General features: G+C 37.9%; 1 protein-coding gene across 11 annotated transcripts in view; it reads left to right on the top strand.

Annotated features, from left to right (window-relative positions):
- NAV3 (neuron navigator 3) overlaps positions 1-16,609 on the top strand; it is a 778,536-nt gene that overhangs the window by 722,375 nt on the left and 39,552 nt on the right. For all 11 annotated transcript variants that reach the window (XM_075124347.1, XM_048835702.2, XM_048835701.2 and 8 more), the window contains 3 exons: positions 1,006-1,058; positions 4,816-4,839; positions 7,030-7,107. In XM_075124347.1, coding sequence (XP_074980448.1) covers positions 1,006-1,058; positions 4,816-4,839; positions 7,030-7,107 — 155 coding nt within the window. The remainder of the gene's footprint in view (positions 1-1,005; positions 1,059-4,815; positions 4,840-7,029; positions 7,108-16,609) is intronic.

The following is a 16,609-nucleotide window of genomic DNA, read 5'->3' as shown; positions in this document are numbered from 1 at the left end:
GGTGATTTAAAGTCTAGGTTGCCTATCAAGAAATGTTTTAATTGTTAATGTCTTATGCATGGCACACACACATGCTTCAGACAGTTCTTAAAACAGCATAATATGGTAATAATTTTTTTCCTGGTTAAGAACAAATATGAAACAACATGCACAACTGTGGAATTTTTGTTCAGACAATACGGAACAACATTTCATGTTACTATATTAAAGATAAACCAACAGATCTTCTCTGAGGTTCTGTAGTGGAGCATCTTCCCTCAGGATCTACCTTAAAGACTGTGAGGCTAAACAGAAGTGGCTTTCAGATGTTCTCTCACTGTAGTCCTAACTGGCCACTTTCCAGAGCCCAATGGCCCATTCGTTGGGACCAAATCCTACAGTCTTTATACAGTGCTTATAGAGGGTAAAATCCTTTGATGGTCAATTAGAATACAGCAGTGCATATTGCAGCACCACTTGCCTTTAAATACAAAGGTGCCAAAACAGACTACAAGTCCAAGCATGCAGTGCTCTGTGTTGATCTGAAGAGAATTACCAGATAAGAAAGACCTGGGCATTTACAGTGGCTCCTATATCATTGGCAAGGCACTCCTCCATATGAAAGATGAGATAGCTGCATGCTGTGTTTTAGAACTCTGCAGTCAGCACTCTCGATAGATGCGTGTTCGTAGCTCCATCTCTGGTCTCTTGAAACTGTGTTTATCAGGTGCTTCACTGCCAAACAATAGAGATAATGTTTGGTTTACTGGTGAAAATACTGTCTCATTAAAAATCTCTCGTACCTACAGTACACAGGCAAATGTTTCTCCATTTAGAGCAATCATTTCAAGTTCAAGAAAAATAACCGCTGTTTGTGTACACTGATAACCTCTAATAGCTGCTCTTTGTGGAAGATTGTTTCTCATTTTGAAAAGAGATGCCCTGCTATTAAGCTCCACAGGAAAGGTCTCATGCTGTTTCATCAATATTTTATATAATGGCACTTTTTTTCCCCATTTTTTGTAGTACACGGGTCCTCATTATCACTGGTCTCCAGCACGTCCTCGCTCTATTCTACAGTAAGTATTGATAGTTTAGGAAAATAAAAAAAAGTCCTGCCTGCGATATTGTACATCTCCAATAAAGCTTTCTAGCTCACTAAATAGTTTTAAGTTTAGGTGGATTAAAATTGCATGTAAGTATTGCCAAAAAGCAGTGGAACAGCTATTTGACTTCAATTATTATACTTCTGCTTTTTCATATATAATTAGCATCTTTTTTTCTTTAAGTGGTGAATTTAGCGCTCACTAATCCTTTTGTGGTATAATTTGAAGGCTGAAATATAAAAAAACCGAACATGCTGAGGCCAACCTCACATGGGGCTGCTTATTATCCGCTGCACTATATTATTGTGCTTTGTCATTTTTGACTGATTGCATCATTGTTTGGTGTTTGTGCTCTTTAAGAGTGAGGTCTTGTAATTGGGTGCCCTGTGGAGCATTCTTTTAATGTTACTGTTTGAGAAATTCCTCTTAAAAGTACTGGGTTGTTTGGGGGGATACAATGTCTAGTTTAAATGCCTGTTGATCCTTCACAAAAATGACAGTATGTAGATGTTCTTTTCAAAGAGAAAAGTAGTTTCTTTAAAATTAATTTATTTCATTAAATATGTTCGCCCAGCCCGTATGGAAGTTTGGTTTTAAGTCTTCATTTGATTTGGACTTTTTTGTAAAAAGGAAATATTAATTCTGATTTTTGTGTGATATGTTGTTGCACCTGTTATGCTATTGAAGGGTAATGATTTACTTACAAAAGCCTTGATAACAGAGTAGCTGCAGTGCAAGACATATGTCCATATTTTAAATGAGAAGAGTTATGTATGTGTTTTGTATATTCTCTTGAGTAATAGATAAGTGATCCTTTGTAATCTTTTAGCTAACTACAGTTAGAATAGATGTTGTCTAGCCCCTCATGAGGATGAGAAGGTGCAAGGAGCATGTTTTCTCAATCCTCACCCCTTTGTACCCTATACCTTTACAGAAGGGGCATCCTTTGTCTCAGTCCTTGTGTTGCTGGTGACAAGCTCTGACGTTTTCTACTGTTGACAGTTGCTGCCTCACAGTCACTACTGAAAAGCCAGCATGCCTCTCTGAGTTGCCTCTTGTGGTGGAGTGTCTCCACAGACACTAACCCCAAAACAGTCTCTGGCAGTAACATTCAGAATAGCGCCTTTCTCTTCCGTTTTCCTAGTGGAAGAAGCCCTGCTGCCACTTCCCTCTCTTGGAAGCATTATAATCTATTCTCATAGGGAGTATCAAAAGCTGTATTTCAGCTCTGATGTCAGTTTTTAGAAAAACTGGCCGATGGACAAAAAGCAAACGATAAAGTGACACCTGGAGCTTTCATCATTTGTTTGATCAGTCAGTAGTTTTGCAATAACTCGGTCCCGATATTTTATATTGTTGCAAGGATATAATAATAATTTGTGTTTGCATAACCTATGCCACTCAAGATCTCAACGCACCTTTCAACCATTAGCTGAGCCTAACAGCACCATATTTCAAATAGGTGACCTGAGGCACAGAGTTTAAAAGACTTAGCCAAGGTCACACAACAAGTCAGTGACTAGCAATACATTTTGAGACTTCTGACTACAAAGATTGGCTTTCAGTATCAGATCAGCTGAACATAAAGAACAACGTTTCATTGTTCAGTGATGTTATGCTTTGCCCCACTTCTTCCAGAAAGAGGTAGCTTCAGAGGGGTTATGGTACACATAATTCATTTTTTACCATTATTAGATCCCATCAGGAAGAAGAAATAAAAGAGGTGGAAGTTTTCTGCAGTTCAGGCCAAAAGTATCATGCAAGAATTCCATAGTAGCCCTCATTTCAATAAATGTCTCAAGTAATCATGTTTATCAATCTCTTTAACCACTGCTTTCATTTTTAGCATTATAATTTTGCTGCAGCTTAATCAGTAATTAGTGGGGAGACCAAGAGAGAGTAGCAAGTAAAGAGCATGATATTTAGATTATTATCAGCAGAGATCAGCAAAAGAGCTGGAGTCTGAGATTCAGAAGGATGTACTCTTTGACTTGCTGATATTGCATTTCTCACAATGGAGAGGTCCAATGAGAAAGGACTTCAGAATTCATCAGTTTTTTCAGTATGTATTGGGGTTTTTTTAATTGTTTTTGCTTGTTTGACCTAATTCCATTTGTGGTTTCAGTTAGGATTCAGACATATTGCAGATCTAGCTTTTGGAGACATTGTGCATGTAAGGAGCCAAACAGTTTTGTTTCACAGCACAGTTTGCCATATAGTGGGTATTAGTAGATTGTGGCATACCAATAGTTTCTCAGCTTTGACAGTAAACTGGTGTATCTTACTCTATAAGGAGCTGACAGAAGGTGCACAGTAGTGTAAATTTAAAATAGCCTAATGTAATTTATACCTTCTTACACCCTTCTGTTTGTTGCTTTATTTGCTGTATTCCTCTCTACTGGCTCCACATGTGACATACACTTAGAGTCCCTTAGCTGTAGTAAGCCAACTAAGAGGTGATGTGTAAGGGAGTTGTAAAGTACATGTTAATATTTTGTTGTGAGGCTAAAAATTTGATTGTAGTGGAGTCAGTTTAAGCTCCCTTTAGACTCCAGTAGACTTTCCTCGGAATTTGGCTGTCAGTATCACATTATGTTCCAAAAGCCTGGGGCTGGACTGCTGTGATGTTAGTTTGCATTTTAATTTTAAGCCTTAAATTAATTAGTTTTGTGTCACAGGTTATAGTTTACAAGTCGGTATTGCCTCCACAACCACATTTCATTCCTTCTGTTTACAGCCTTCACCTAGAATCAAAAGACCAGTTTTCTGGAACTTGTCCTTTTGAGGAGTGGGTATGGCTTCCTGTGGGGACTACCTGCTCAATTCTGGTTTTTGGCCAAAGGGAGTCATCTGATTACTCCTTTGCCAGATATGTGCTTCCTCCTTTGCCTGATATGCAGTGGCTGCCATAGTATTGTCAACTGCTTTGGGTCCAGAAATGAAGCAACCTACATCATATCCCGATGTGGCATTTTCAGTTGCTTCATTCCGCAAGCACAACAGTATTCTTGGAAGTACAGAATTCCTTTGAGTTCCTTGAATGACTCCTCTTCATGATCATTGGTTAGAAAACATCTTCATGTCTAAATGCCCTATCAGTGGTCACCATTAAAAAGACAACATTTACAAAGTGGAATGTAAGATGTAATGTAATGTAATGCCACTGTTTCATATTCAAAGGCATGCATTTGGTAGTAGCATAGTATCTCAGATAACATATTTTCATAACCATTAGTAAATGTTAGTTTTAAATGGTGCTAGATATTACTGTAATATATATTACTCTATTAGATGGGTCGCCTGATTTACAGTAAAACATCTGTAATTCTACTAGTGATTTTGGTGGTGGCATCAATGTACACACAGGTACACACACACAGTTACACTGCAACAAACTTTCCTTGATGTTTTATAACTGCAGGTGTTGTTACTGCAGTTCTTCTACTGTTCTTAAGAATCTTTTAGCAATTATAATAGACCTGATCCTGCTGTCATTACTCAGGCAAAACTTTGTTTGTACTCAATTTGAGTTATTCCAGTAAGGGCAAAAGGAGTTAATTCACTGTTTTGAATAAATAAATGAATAAATGAATTGAATAAAGATTCAATTTAAAATTCAATTCTTCATGAAGCTATATTGGGACATGTAATTTCTTGCTATTTTTGTGACCTTTATTATATTGCATTTGATTCTGTTTTTAAAACGGCTATTTTCTCTCTTTCCTTGCAGGCAGAAGAAAAGGCACATTCAGAGGTAAAAATCTTCCCTCAATGTGATGGGATGCTTGTATAGTAGTATTATTAGAGCTCATTAGTTGACAGTATTGCTACAAAGTGGAGATTTACTGCAAAAAAAGACTCGATGCTAAAAATGCGTTGCAGCTGTGCTGACAAATGTTTTTCTAGTCCTCAATCTGCAGGATTTTTGGATCAGTTACAAAAAGGATGGAGAGAGTCAATCAGTATCTCAACCTTGAGGCTGAAGGGGTCGGGATTTGTCTCTTTACAGACTGCATCAGTACAGTTCCCTATTTAGCCAGAGACATCTATGCAGATCAAAGCAAGTGCTTCCTCTTGGGAGCAAGAAAACAAGGTCCACTCTTGAGCCTGTATCACCCATATCCTAACATGTTGCACAGTACTAAATTACAGAATCAGTCCACGTTGATGAATTTTAGAGAAAAGCAGATTGTTGCCACATGTAAATCATTTCTGAAGTAAGAAAAAAGCCACTCTCTCCTCAGATTCTATATGAACTAGTAACAAGAGTAGGTCAGCAGCTGGATCCAATTATAGCCTTACACAAAGGGAGATATTAGTCGCAGTAAAGAGGCTTTCTGCTGGAACGCGGGTAGTAAAATGGCACCAAGGATCTTGCTGCCCCTTCACACAGACACGCACTTTTTTAAAACACTTTCTTAAACCTTCCTTGATTCCTGCAATCATTCTGCTCTTCTTCCACACTCAAAATGTTTAATATACAGCAAAGTTTGACACTTGTTAAAAGGTGTTATGAAATACTGTGGAGATGGAAAGAAAAATAAGCATATCCTCTCTTACCCCACACTATATTTCAATATTGATTTCCCCTAACACTTTCTAAGGTCTTTTCTATGAAAGATAAAGCAGAGGATTTACTGTTAACTTACAGCAGCTTAGGTGGCATTTTTACATACTTCACTTCCCAGTGCACAGAGGTGAAATCATCCCTCTTTTTTTGCATGAAGAAGCTCCTTATCACTCTGTGTCTTGAACATGAGTTTCATGGACATTATCAGTCTCTAGGGAAACAGGGTATTGAATAGCACAACATGAGAACCACCTTATTGTAGCTGCAGGCGTGTGCTACAAGTGTAACTAAAACAAAAAGGGGGAGTAATTGGTATTGAAAACAAGGGAGAGAGGTTGGGGAAGGGAAAAAAGTCAGTCCAGAATGAAGAAAAAGCTTAGTAACCTATGTCCCTTGTTTTGCACCAGTGAGAACATCCTTGGTTCACATGCTAGCCTTTGTATCTATGAGTACTCATTGATTTTTAAAGCATGCACAATATTTTTCTTTTTGATTTTCATGGGAATCACCTCACTAAAGCACTGCAATGTCCTTTATAAATGTAAGCATTAATGTGAAAATGTTGTGTGTGCTCACTTTTCTCGCCTGGCTTTACCCATCTTATTTTTGTGCTGGGGAGGAATCCATTGTATGTGAGAATCTGAGAGAGGTTTAGAGTGAAATCCCCCCTGTGCAGAGAATCAGCACAAGGCCTATGTAGGTAGCTCTCAGGTAGGAGTTAAGTGGGGTTTAAGTGATGCACAGGCTTTGTGCTGGAGATCTGTACTGAGTGAATTTAGACTTGGGTTAAATTTATTTTCAGTCTTGAAAGTATGGAGAAGAATTTAAATGCACTTGTTATATTTGGCCCGCAGTATTTTAAAACATATGTGGCTTTAAGAGGGCATACAGTTATATTGCACTGAATGCAGGGAACATTTTCTTATAGCACATGTAGTAATCCTTGGAGTGAGTGCATCAAGTTCTTTTATTTTCAGGATCTGAGGCTTTATCAGGGGATGGTACAAATGATATTATATATTTAGAGCCAAATTTTCAAAAATTAGGGCCTAGAAAATTTGGTTCCAAACTTCACATTTGCATGTCCAGGCTGGAAACTGTGTAAATACTGTAAGTACCCATTTGGACATCAAATAAGAGCTCCCATAAATGCGGCCTTTGAGTGTACAATGAAAACATGCACAAATGCTATGTGCGCAGTTTAGATGCCAAACTATTATGATTTTATAATTTGGCTTTTTGAGTAGTTTTACGATTAATACAAATGGAATTACAATACTGTAAAACATTAGTGATCCTCTAAAGAAAAAATAAAGGAAATGCAATAGCTGATGAAACAAAAATGTGATATGAGTTTACCTGTTCTCAATCCAGCAAATTCATAAACTCCGAAGGGAACTGGTTGCATCACAGGAAAAAGTTGCCACCCTCACATCCCAGCTTTCAGCAAATGTAAGTAGTTTTTGTTTATTATTGTAAATAATTCTTGAAACAAATAACTTCCAAAATCTGCTAGTGTACTAATAAGTTCTTAAAGATGTACCAGAATCTTTCAATTAAGTACATGTGAAAGGTGCCCAAATCACGGTCCTGGAGACTTGAGGTCCTTTTAACTATGTATTTATTTCAAAATGTCTATAATGCACAGAAAAGGTTGGTCTGGGGACCTCTATCCACTGAACAGGTACAATATGGGCATCCCACCAAATAGCTTGACCCTAAATGGAAGAGTTCATCTCCTGGTGTTAGAGCCTTTCAGTCTCCATGCTGCTCAGTCTTTAGTGTCTCTTCTGATACTGTCAACAAGAGTACAAGCTGTAATGTTATTTTGTGGTGTGATACCTGTTCCCTAAGGACAGGTTTCAGAGTAACAGCCGTGTTAGTCTGTATTCGCAAAATACAGCTCACGCTGTAGCTCACGAAAGCTCATGCTCAAATAAATTGGTTAGTCTCTAAGGTGCCACAAGTACTCCTTTTCTGTTCCCTAAGGACGCAGTTCTGCTGCCCTTATTCATGTTTAGTACCTGAATAGTCTCATTTTACCCAATGTGAGTAAGGGTGACAGAATCAAGCCCAGTGAAATGAAGCCACCAATCCATTTTATGGGTTATTGAACAACCAGTTGAATGTAAAGGACTTGAGTCATATCTGGTCAGAGACAGATACGAAACAGCAACGTATAGTAACAGTGAAAGACACTGTATTCCATTATATGTCACCTAAACCACCAAGTCCTCAAAACACCTGTTTGCTTGTCTGAACCATAATGAAAGTCTCATTTTTGTGATGGTTATTAAATTTCTGCTACAGAGTACGTCTATTACATTTTTAAAAAATTGAACAGCAAATTTGTGGTGCTGCCTTACTGAATGATATAGACACCAAAGGAGGCAGTTAATTCATATCAGCTGCAATAAAACAATAAATTTTTTGAAGATTTATTATATTAGTATGCTCAGTAAAAAAAAATACCAAAATCCTCTATTTGGAAAATTCAAATAAATACCTTATAATCATTTTTTTTATAAAAAGAAGAATAAATATTGAAGTAAGTACTGTGTTTGAAATATATTTTGTGTTTCTTCCAACTTCTGCAAAATGAATTAATTTGGCTTTCACTGAAGTAGGGAAATTGTCGTTGTCATGCCGTAAAATGTAAAGTGTCATCTTATGATGGTGGTGGGCGTAGAAAATTATCCAGATAGCTTCCTTAGATAATATGGTTTTCTTACAGTATATATGTGGTATATATATGGAGTTAAGTGAAGGTTAATATCAAGGGACTTTCCAGCATAGCTAAACACACAATTGTCCAGCCAGGTCTCCAGAAAGAGTTTTTACAAACTAAAATTTTCCAGCTATTTTCCTGTGTTGAATTTCTGGGTAGAGAAACTGAAAAACTTAAGAGCCATCACTAACTTCACCTGTACTCCACCAGTGTCCTAGACCCATACCAGTTAGGTTTCACACAAAGATATGCCACAGAGACAGTGGTATTTGATTAAAGGAAACCTTGCACCTAACCATAGAAAGTGGTCAGACTTTGCAGATGATACAAAACTACTCAAGATAGTTTTATCCAAAGCAGACTGTGAAGAGCTACAAAAGGATCTCACAAAACTGGGTGACTGGGCAACAAAATGGAAGATGAAATTCAGTGTTGATAAATGCAAAATAATGCACATTGGAAAACATAATCCCAATTATACATATAAAATGATGGGTCTAAATTAGCTGTTACTACACAAGAAAGAGATCTTCGAGTCTTAGTAGATAGTTCTCTGAAAACATCCAGTTAATGTTCAGTAGCAGTCAAAAAAGCGAACAGAATGTTGGGAATCATTAAGAAAGGGATAGATATAAGCTGGATATGAGTCAACAGTGTGCCCTTGTTGCCAAGAAGGCCAATGGCATTTTGGGATGTATAAGTAGGGGCATTGCCAGCAGATCGAGGGACATGATCGTTCCTCTCTATTTGACATTGGTGAGGCCTCATCTGGAGTACTGTGTCCAGTTTGGGTCCCACACTACAAGAAGGATGTGAAAAAATTGGAAAGAGTCCAGCGGAGGGCAACAAAAATGATTAGGGGACTGGAACATATGACTTATGAGGAGAGGATGAGGGAACTGGGATTGTTTAGTCTGCGGAAGAGAAGAATGAGGGGGGATTTGATAGCTGCTTTCAACTACCTGAAAGGGGGTTCCAAAGAGGATGGCTCTAGACTCTTCTCAGTGGTAGCAGATGACAGAACGAGGAGTAATGGTCTCAAGTTGCAGTGGGACATGTTTAGGTTGGATATTTGGAAAAAAACTTTTTCACTAGGAGAGTTCGTGGAAGTAAACAGAGGTGTAAAGACCTAGGGAGGTCGTGGAATCTCCTTCCTTTGAAGTTTTTAAGGTCAGGCTTGACAGAGTCCTGGCTGGGTGATTTAGTTGGGGATTGGTCCTGCTTTGAGCAGGGGTTTGGACTGGATGACCTCCTGCGGTCCCTTCCAACCCTAATATTCTATGATTCTATGATAAGAAGATAGAAGATATCATATTGCCTCTATATAAATTCATGGGACGCCCACATCTTGAATACTGCAAGCAGGTGTGGTCACCCCATCTCAAAAAAGATATATTGGAATTGGAAAAGGTTCAGAAAAGGGCAACAAAAATGATTAGGGGTATAGAACAGCTTCCATATGAGGAGAGATGGATAAGACTGGGACTTTTCAGATTGGAAAAGAGATGACTAAGGGGGGATATAATAGAGAGCTATAAAATCATATCAGATGTGGAGAAAATAAATAAGGAAGTGTTATTTACTCCTCATAACACACGAACAAAGGGTCTCCAAATGAAATTAATAGGCAGCAGGTTTAAAACAAACAAAAGGAAGTATTTTTTCACACAATGAACAATCAACCTGTGGAACTCCTTGTCAGAGAATGTCATGAAGCCCAAGACTATAACAGGGTTCAAAAAAGAACTAGATAAGTTCATGGAGGATAGGTCCATCAATGGCTATTTGCAGGGATGGGTAGAGATTGTGTCCCTAGCCTCTGTTTGCCAGAAGCTGGGAATGGGAGACAGGGGATGGATCACTTGATGATTACCTGTTCTATTTATTCCCTCTGGCTCACCTGGCGTTGGCCACTGATGGAACACAGAATACTGGGCTAGATGGACCTTTGGTCTGACCCAATGTGGCTGTTCTTATGATCTTATGACTATTTTGAACAGCACCATTTCAGTCTCTGAGTGATATCAGTGCATGGAGCAATAGCAGTAGCTTGACATTAAACTCAGGGAAGATGGATATAATAACAGAGGAAGAATAAAACACCTTATGAAAACTGGTCAACACCATATCATTACTCTCAGAAGAAAACACTTTGTGGCTTTTAGTTCCTTCTGGATACATAACTGACACTGCAAAGGCACATTCCAATAGGTGCAAAAAGTACCTTCCACTTATGATTGTCTAGAAGTCAGAAATTCATCCATATAGCAGTAGAGTTGATCATGATGATCCATGCATTTGTTGGATCCATGCAGATTATTGGAATGCACGCTATCTAGCCATGACACCTTAGACGCACATATGCTCCAATTGGAACAGCATTCAGCAGCTTGCCTGTCAAGCAATACCGGTCAGCAGGAGCACATCATCCTGGTCATTACACACTGAATACCAGTTTAAGTTTGAGGTTTGATATTACTGCCTCCCAATGGAATGCCAGTTTAAATATGAGGTCTTGGCTTCGCTCTTCAAAGCCCTCCATCAGTTGCACCAGGTTATCTCAGGAACTCCCTCTTCCTTGATGACCAAGACCAGCCACCACAGGTGCACTCCTCAGGAACAATGAAACGATCACCAAGAGCAAGAGTAGTGTGAGGGGATGACAGAACTTTCCTAGCAGCTGGTCCAAAACTGTAGTGATCCTTTGTTGTTTACAGTGTTGTAGCTGTATTGGTCCCAGGATATGAGAGAGACAAAGTAGGTGAGATAATAAAATTTATTGGATCGACTTCTTTTGGGAAAGGTCCAAGCTTTCGACCTATGCAGAGCTCTTCTTCAGGTCTGGGGAAGGAAGCAGAGTGTCTGAGCTAAATATGAGTTGGGACAGATTGTTAAGAAGAAGGAGTTACAAGTGTTGGAGGCAGTCAATTGAAATGAAGTGGGCAATTGTGGGTTACATTGTTATGCATAAAGGGTTGGAAGTGGGAAATTAAGGATAACAGGCAGTGTGGTGTGTTATAAATTTGTGTATAAATTGTAATAAGCCATAAAATGATCCTTCCTGTAAGAGCTAAAATAACCAAATGCTTCTGACAGGACTAAAGTTCTATCTTTTCAATGTAGCTCTCCCATCGTATCAATGATGATAATTTCTTCTTAAAAATCTTACCTGTCCTAGAATAAGGGGAAGAGGCCCACAGAGATTATGCAAATTTAGACTCTCTGTAGGATTTATATAATTCTGTAAGCTATTCAGAATACCACAGTGATGAATGCAGTACAAATATAGATAGATGTGGAGGGGAGAACATTATAAAACTGTGAGTGGAATTCATATGCTGCAATAACAGTGCTGATCTATAACTAATGGAAACTGGGCTATTTCATAGAGAGCTCCCTGTTGTTCCTCTCAGTTGTCATACAGAATTGACATGAGTTATTGAATGTGTTATCAGGATATAATGAAATATAAGGAATGTGAGCACTGTGTGTACTGTGTACAGTTACTGTGGTTTCAGAGTTACCAGATAATTGCTGTACAATCCAGTGAGGTTTTTAAAAGCAGTTCAGGAAATAACTAGAGTTACCATCTTTGGTAAAAGTTGAGATGTTTGAGAGAGAATATTTTTGTACATTTTACTTGGAGTGTGCTTCCCTAATAACATGTGATAACACAATACATTAAGAATGCACTGTATCTACTCAGTGCCTTTCTTACTTTAAAACCTAGAGGTACTGAGAATTCGGGGATGGCTAAAATTTAGATCTACAGAGATTTCCGTTAATTTCAGGAAATGTCTGTGCATTCTCAGGTACCAGTGTGTGGTAGCTTTGGGAAAATGATGATTCTCTGATGAAATTTAGGAATCCCTCAGCGTGGCTTGCTGTTATTGGGTTACTCCACTGAGATTTTATAGCCTGAATGACACCATCTTGGGCTGTGATTTTTTTTTCTTCATATCTCACAAGGAAAACAGTATTGGGCTCGATCTTTACTTTGATGGGAGGTCAACATAACACAATCAAAAAACCAAGGATGTCTCCAGATGTCATACTGGTGATTTGTTAGGTGGCACTTTTCCTTCTGTTACTAAACCAGTGTTCCTGCATGTTTCAGCACTGCCCCGGAGAAAATCAGGAAGCAGATTGTTGCTCAGCGAGTCACAATTTGCCTCCCTGTCTTCTCCCATGCTCTCGTCTGATTCCAGAAGCAGCATATGATACCCCACAAGCAAGCTGGTCTATGCTTGCCAGCATGTTGGGGTGGGAGAAGTAAAGTCTAGGCTCTACCCAGTCCCCACCCTCTCCCACTCACTTGCACAGGGACGGGGGAGACAGGGGCTCTTCCCCCTCCTATGCTACAACCTGCAGTACAGATAGCCAGTGCAAGGGAGTAAGGGGATACAAGGTGGGTTTTTTAGTCAAAATTACTTTTTGTTTAGATTTTTACTTCAATTTAATTTTTTAAAGGAAAAAACAACTTGAAAATGAAACAAAACTACATTTTGTTTGACACAAAATGATTCCTCCCCCTGCATTTTTTTGGAAACAAATTATTTGCACAGCTCTTTTGTGCATCTGTGTGTATAACAAGAATGCCAAGTGGTAAGACCTCTAGTCTCACAACAGCACAGTAAATATATAGATTCTATATTTGTCGATATGTACATATATATGTAAATCTCTGCATGAGAGCATGTATCTGTGTATGCAGATATGCACCATCTGTGGTGGTGATATCCATGTGCTAAACTAAACTTATCATGCTCTCTTGACTGTGTCACCTGCCTACTAATCCATCTCTCTGGAAACTGCTTATACCATTCTAAACTTGTGAGCAGTTTTAAAAGAGATCCTGGTAGCAGCAGGAAAAAACCTTCCAGAGAAACTTCTCCTTTTTTTCCAAACCCCTCAACATCAGGAATTCCTCCAAAAAGATGTTAGATGAAAAGCAACCACTACTTATAACTACAACTTTCTTGCACGCTGTCATGAGATATATATTTTACAAATCCATCTGGTGAAAATCACTGTCAGAATTAAGCCAGTCCTAGGCTGCTTCCCTCCCTTATCACTGATATAAAAGATTTAAGGCCTAATAGAAAACACCTTCCTATAAACCCAAAGAATCAAAGGGACCATCTTGCTGATATGCTACATGTAAGCATGTTCTGTGTTTTCTTAGGGATGTTTTATCAGATCTCATTTACTATTAATAAAAAGTACAGAAGGATTTATGTTTTCAATAAATTATAGCTTATGTAATCATTTAATTGTTATCTGGACTGTGAAATTTATTCTGTTCACAGAGTAAAAAAAACCAATATAAATATTGCAAATTAGTTTAAAGATAATTTTTTATATATAGTTAAAATTAATTATCAAATGACAAACTCAGGTAGGCTTTTCATTTTAGTTAGACCCTTTCTTCATCTTAGTAAACACAGGTTTTAGCTATCAAATCAATTCAGAATTCTAGTTGTATATCTTTAAAGCTCTGAGGTATACTTGACAAATCTCCTTCATTTCACTCAGTTTGATACCAAAGTTACCTACATTCCACAGAAATGTGAAGTTATTTAAAGCAGAAATTATCATGAAACAGTCAGTTTTCTAGAAGTTACACTAAAAGGAGGAATCTCACAGCATTTTTAGTTCCCTGCATGAATAATTTTGTGGTGTCCCTCATGTTGGGTCTTTGTCACACATAACCTCTCACTTTTGGGCCACAGCAAGTCAAATGTTGTATGAGAGTATTTCCTGTATTGTATTAATCATTTCAGATATCCCTGTTGTGGAAATATCCATCTTTTGATCCTCAGTTCTTGAGCCTCAAATTTCCCAGTCCTTTCAGTATCTGGAAAATATGCAACCCTTTGTTCTCACTCTGCTCTGGGGAGGAAAACCTATTGCTAATATTCATCATTAATAATTACCTCCTAAGCCACCCACCCAACTTATTTTACTGTATAAAGTTTCTCTTGGCAAAGTCAAGCAAAAGTACTCTGTGGGAGTCAAAATGGAACATTTTTGTCTTTCATTTCATTTCTATATTATTATGCAGCTTTTCCTTCATTTGCTTAGTCATGAAAGCATTTTGGTAAGGTTTATGCAGTACATGTATTGCTACAAGAATTGACAAGTTGAAATACGATCAGATTAGCCAAGGCTTTGCTTTCTGTTTTTGGGTTGAAGCCTATCAATTACAAGGTAGACCATTCTTCAGATATTTGAAAACCCTTGTTAAAAGTTTTGCTTGTTTGGGTTTATTTTTGTTATGCAAGTTCTGTTATATCAAGCACTCTGCTTCATTTTATCTATTTCTTTCATTTGATAAACTCCAAAGTGTTTTACTTGTGAGTGATTAAACCTATGCAGAGTCCAGCTGCTGCTTGGGTGCTTAATTCACAGTTAGTCTGAGATTCTGGCTTAGTCTGTTGCTTGGTTCGGTGCCACTGAAGGGCAAATCTCTATACTAATTAAGAAAGGGCAGCTTTTAGTTCAAAATGTATCCAATCAGCAAACTTCCTGCTTGACTGACAAGGGCTCAGATTCCAGTCATCAGCCTGAGCTTCAGTCCTCCCCTGTGTTTTCAGTGTGACTTTGATCAATGCCTCGTACTGTATAAAGCTGAAGGGTGCATGACGGCAAAACTGTAGTAGACCCAGGATGCCACTAGAAAACAGAGGGGGTTCTTTGGCTAACACTCTTGTTTGGCCAGCCCTGAACCACTATCCTATGGCCAAACAACAAGATAATAGCAGGAGGCGAACAGGAAAGGTCACCAGATATACATTCACTTCTTGCAATCAGCCAGATCCCTTGTGGCCTCTCTCACATCCTTTCATTCAGCCATGTCAGGTGGGAGGAAATTTATTTACTTATCTTTATTTTATAAATGTGAGCAGAGCAGTATAAGCTATAAAGAATGTAAGCAAACATAGCCTTGGATATATAGACATCACATTCAAGTTGGGCATTAAACCCAAGATTGTATTTTCCAAGAATGTCATAAAATTCAGTGAGTAAAATCAGGTTCTGGTCTTCTTACAATGTGGGACTCATTCTGCAGATCCCGTGCACACACGTCTCCAGTTGCTTTCCAAGGGAGTTGTAGATGCAAGGAATGCAACATCAGGTCCTATAGTAAATTTGGCATTAGTTGTATAACTTGTTACAAATGAATAATATTTGTATATACTTTGCTCTAGAAATGCTTTTAATATTGCCTAACAACATATTGAATGGCTATGCAATTCCTTATCTATGGCTCCAGAGTATCACTTCAAGTACCAGTATTGCACTACAGATGTAAAAATACAAGCATGTTTGTGTTGAAATAAGTGGCATTTATGCTAATTATTCTAGACTATTTTACTCATTATTTTAATTGTGTAGACTGTAACTGAAGCCATCTTCATAATCAACTAAGCCTTTTGGGATGCAAAGGATTGATTATAAATATTTTTAAAGTATTTCCATTCAGAAATATTATTTTATAAGAAACAAGAAAGGGCTGTTCTTTCCATATTATGGATGATTTCAGTTCCTCACCCAAATATATCAAAAATATATTATTACTCAGTTTTTTAATTGGAAATTCAAAAGTGTAAAATAGGTACCTCATTTAAATTTCTAAATATTAATAAGGATTTTTTGTAGAGCAAGTGTTGCCTGGCATTATGCATTTCAGTTGTGGTTTGGGTAATCAAGCTGAGAGGACTTTTCCAGTGAACAATCTGGCTAGATTGTACTATGCTTAGTCACTCTAATAGGAGTAGTCCCACTGGCTTCTGTTTAAATAAGTGCTCACTAAAGTCCAGCCCTTTGAATTAAAAAAAAATAACATTCTTTATTTGGTAGGCCATTACTCTATTCTATTGTGATAGACAACAAAGGTAATAAAAGTAAATATTATTCAATACAAAAATAATTCTCTAATTATTGTCAGCATACAGTTTGCTTCTCATTCATGAGGTTTATGAAATAACTAACTAAAGAGCATGTTTTGAGCCCCTTAACATCCGCAAACCCAGTCTTATTTTTACTCCTGGCAGAGTCTCTCAGGCGAGATCCATCATCATCCAGATGCAATACCACTCATGCTTTAAAATTATGGAATTTTTAACTGCAAGGAAAAAAATACATTCTATCATAGACTAATTTTTTTTAAAAAAAACCATGATTGTGACACAGCTATCATTCTCTAAAGCTTTTCAGGCCACA

This window comes from Caretta caretta, chromosome 1, assembly GCF_965140235.1.
Source record: "Caretta caretta isolate rCarCar2 chromosome 1, rCarCar1.hap1, whole genome shotgun sequence".
In the NCBI taxonomy this organism is placed as follows: domain Eukaryota; kingdom Metazoa; phylum Chordata; order Testudines; family Cheloniidae; genus Caretta; species Caretta caretta.
Note: the sequence above shows the minus strand (reverse complement) of the source record. Positions and strands in the feature narration are given on the sequence as shown.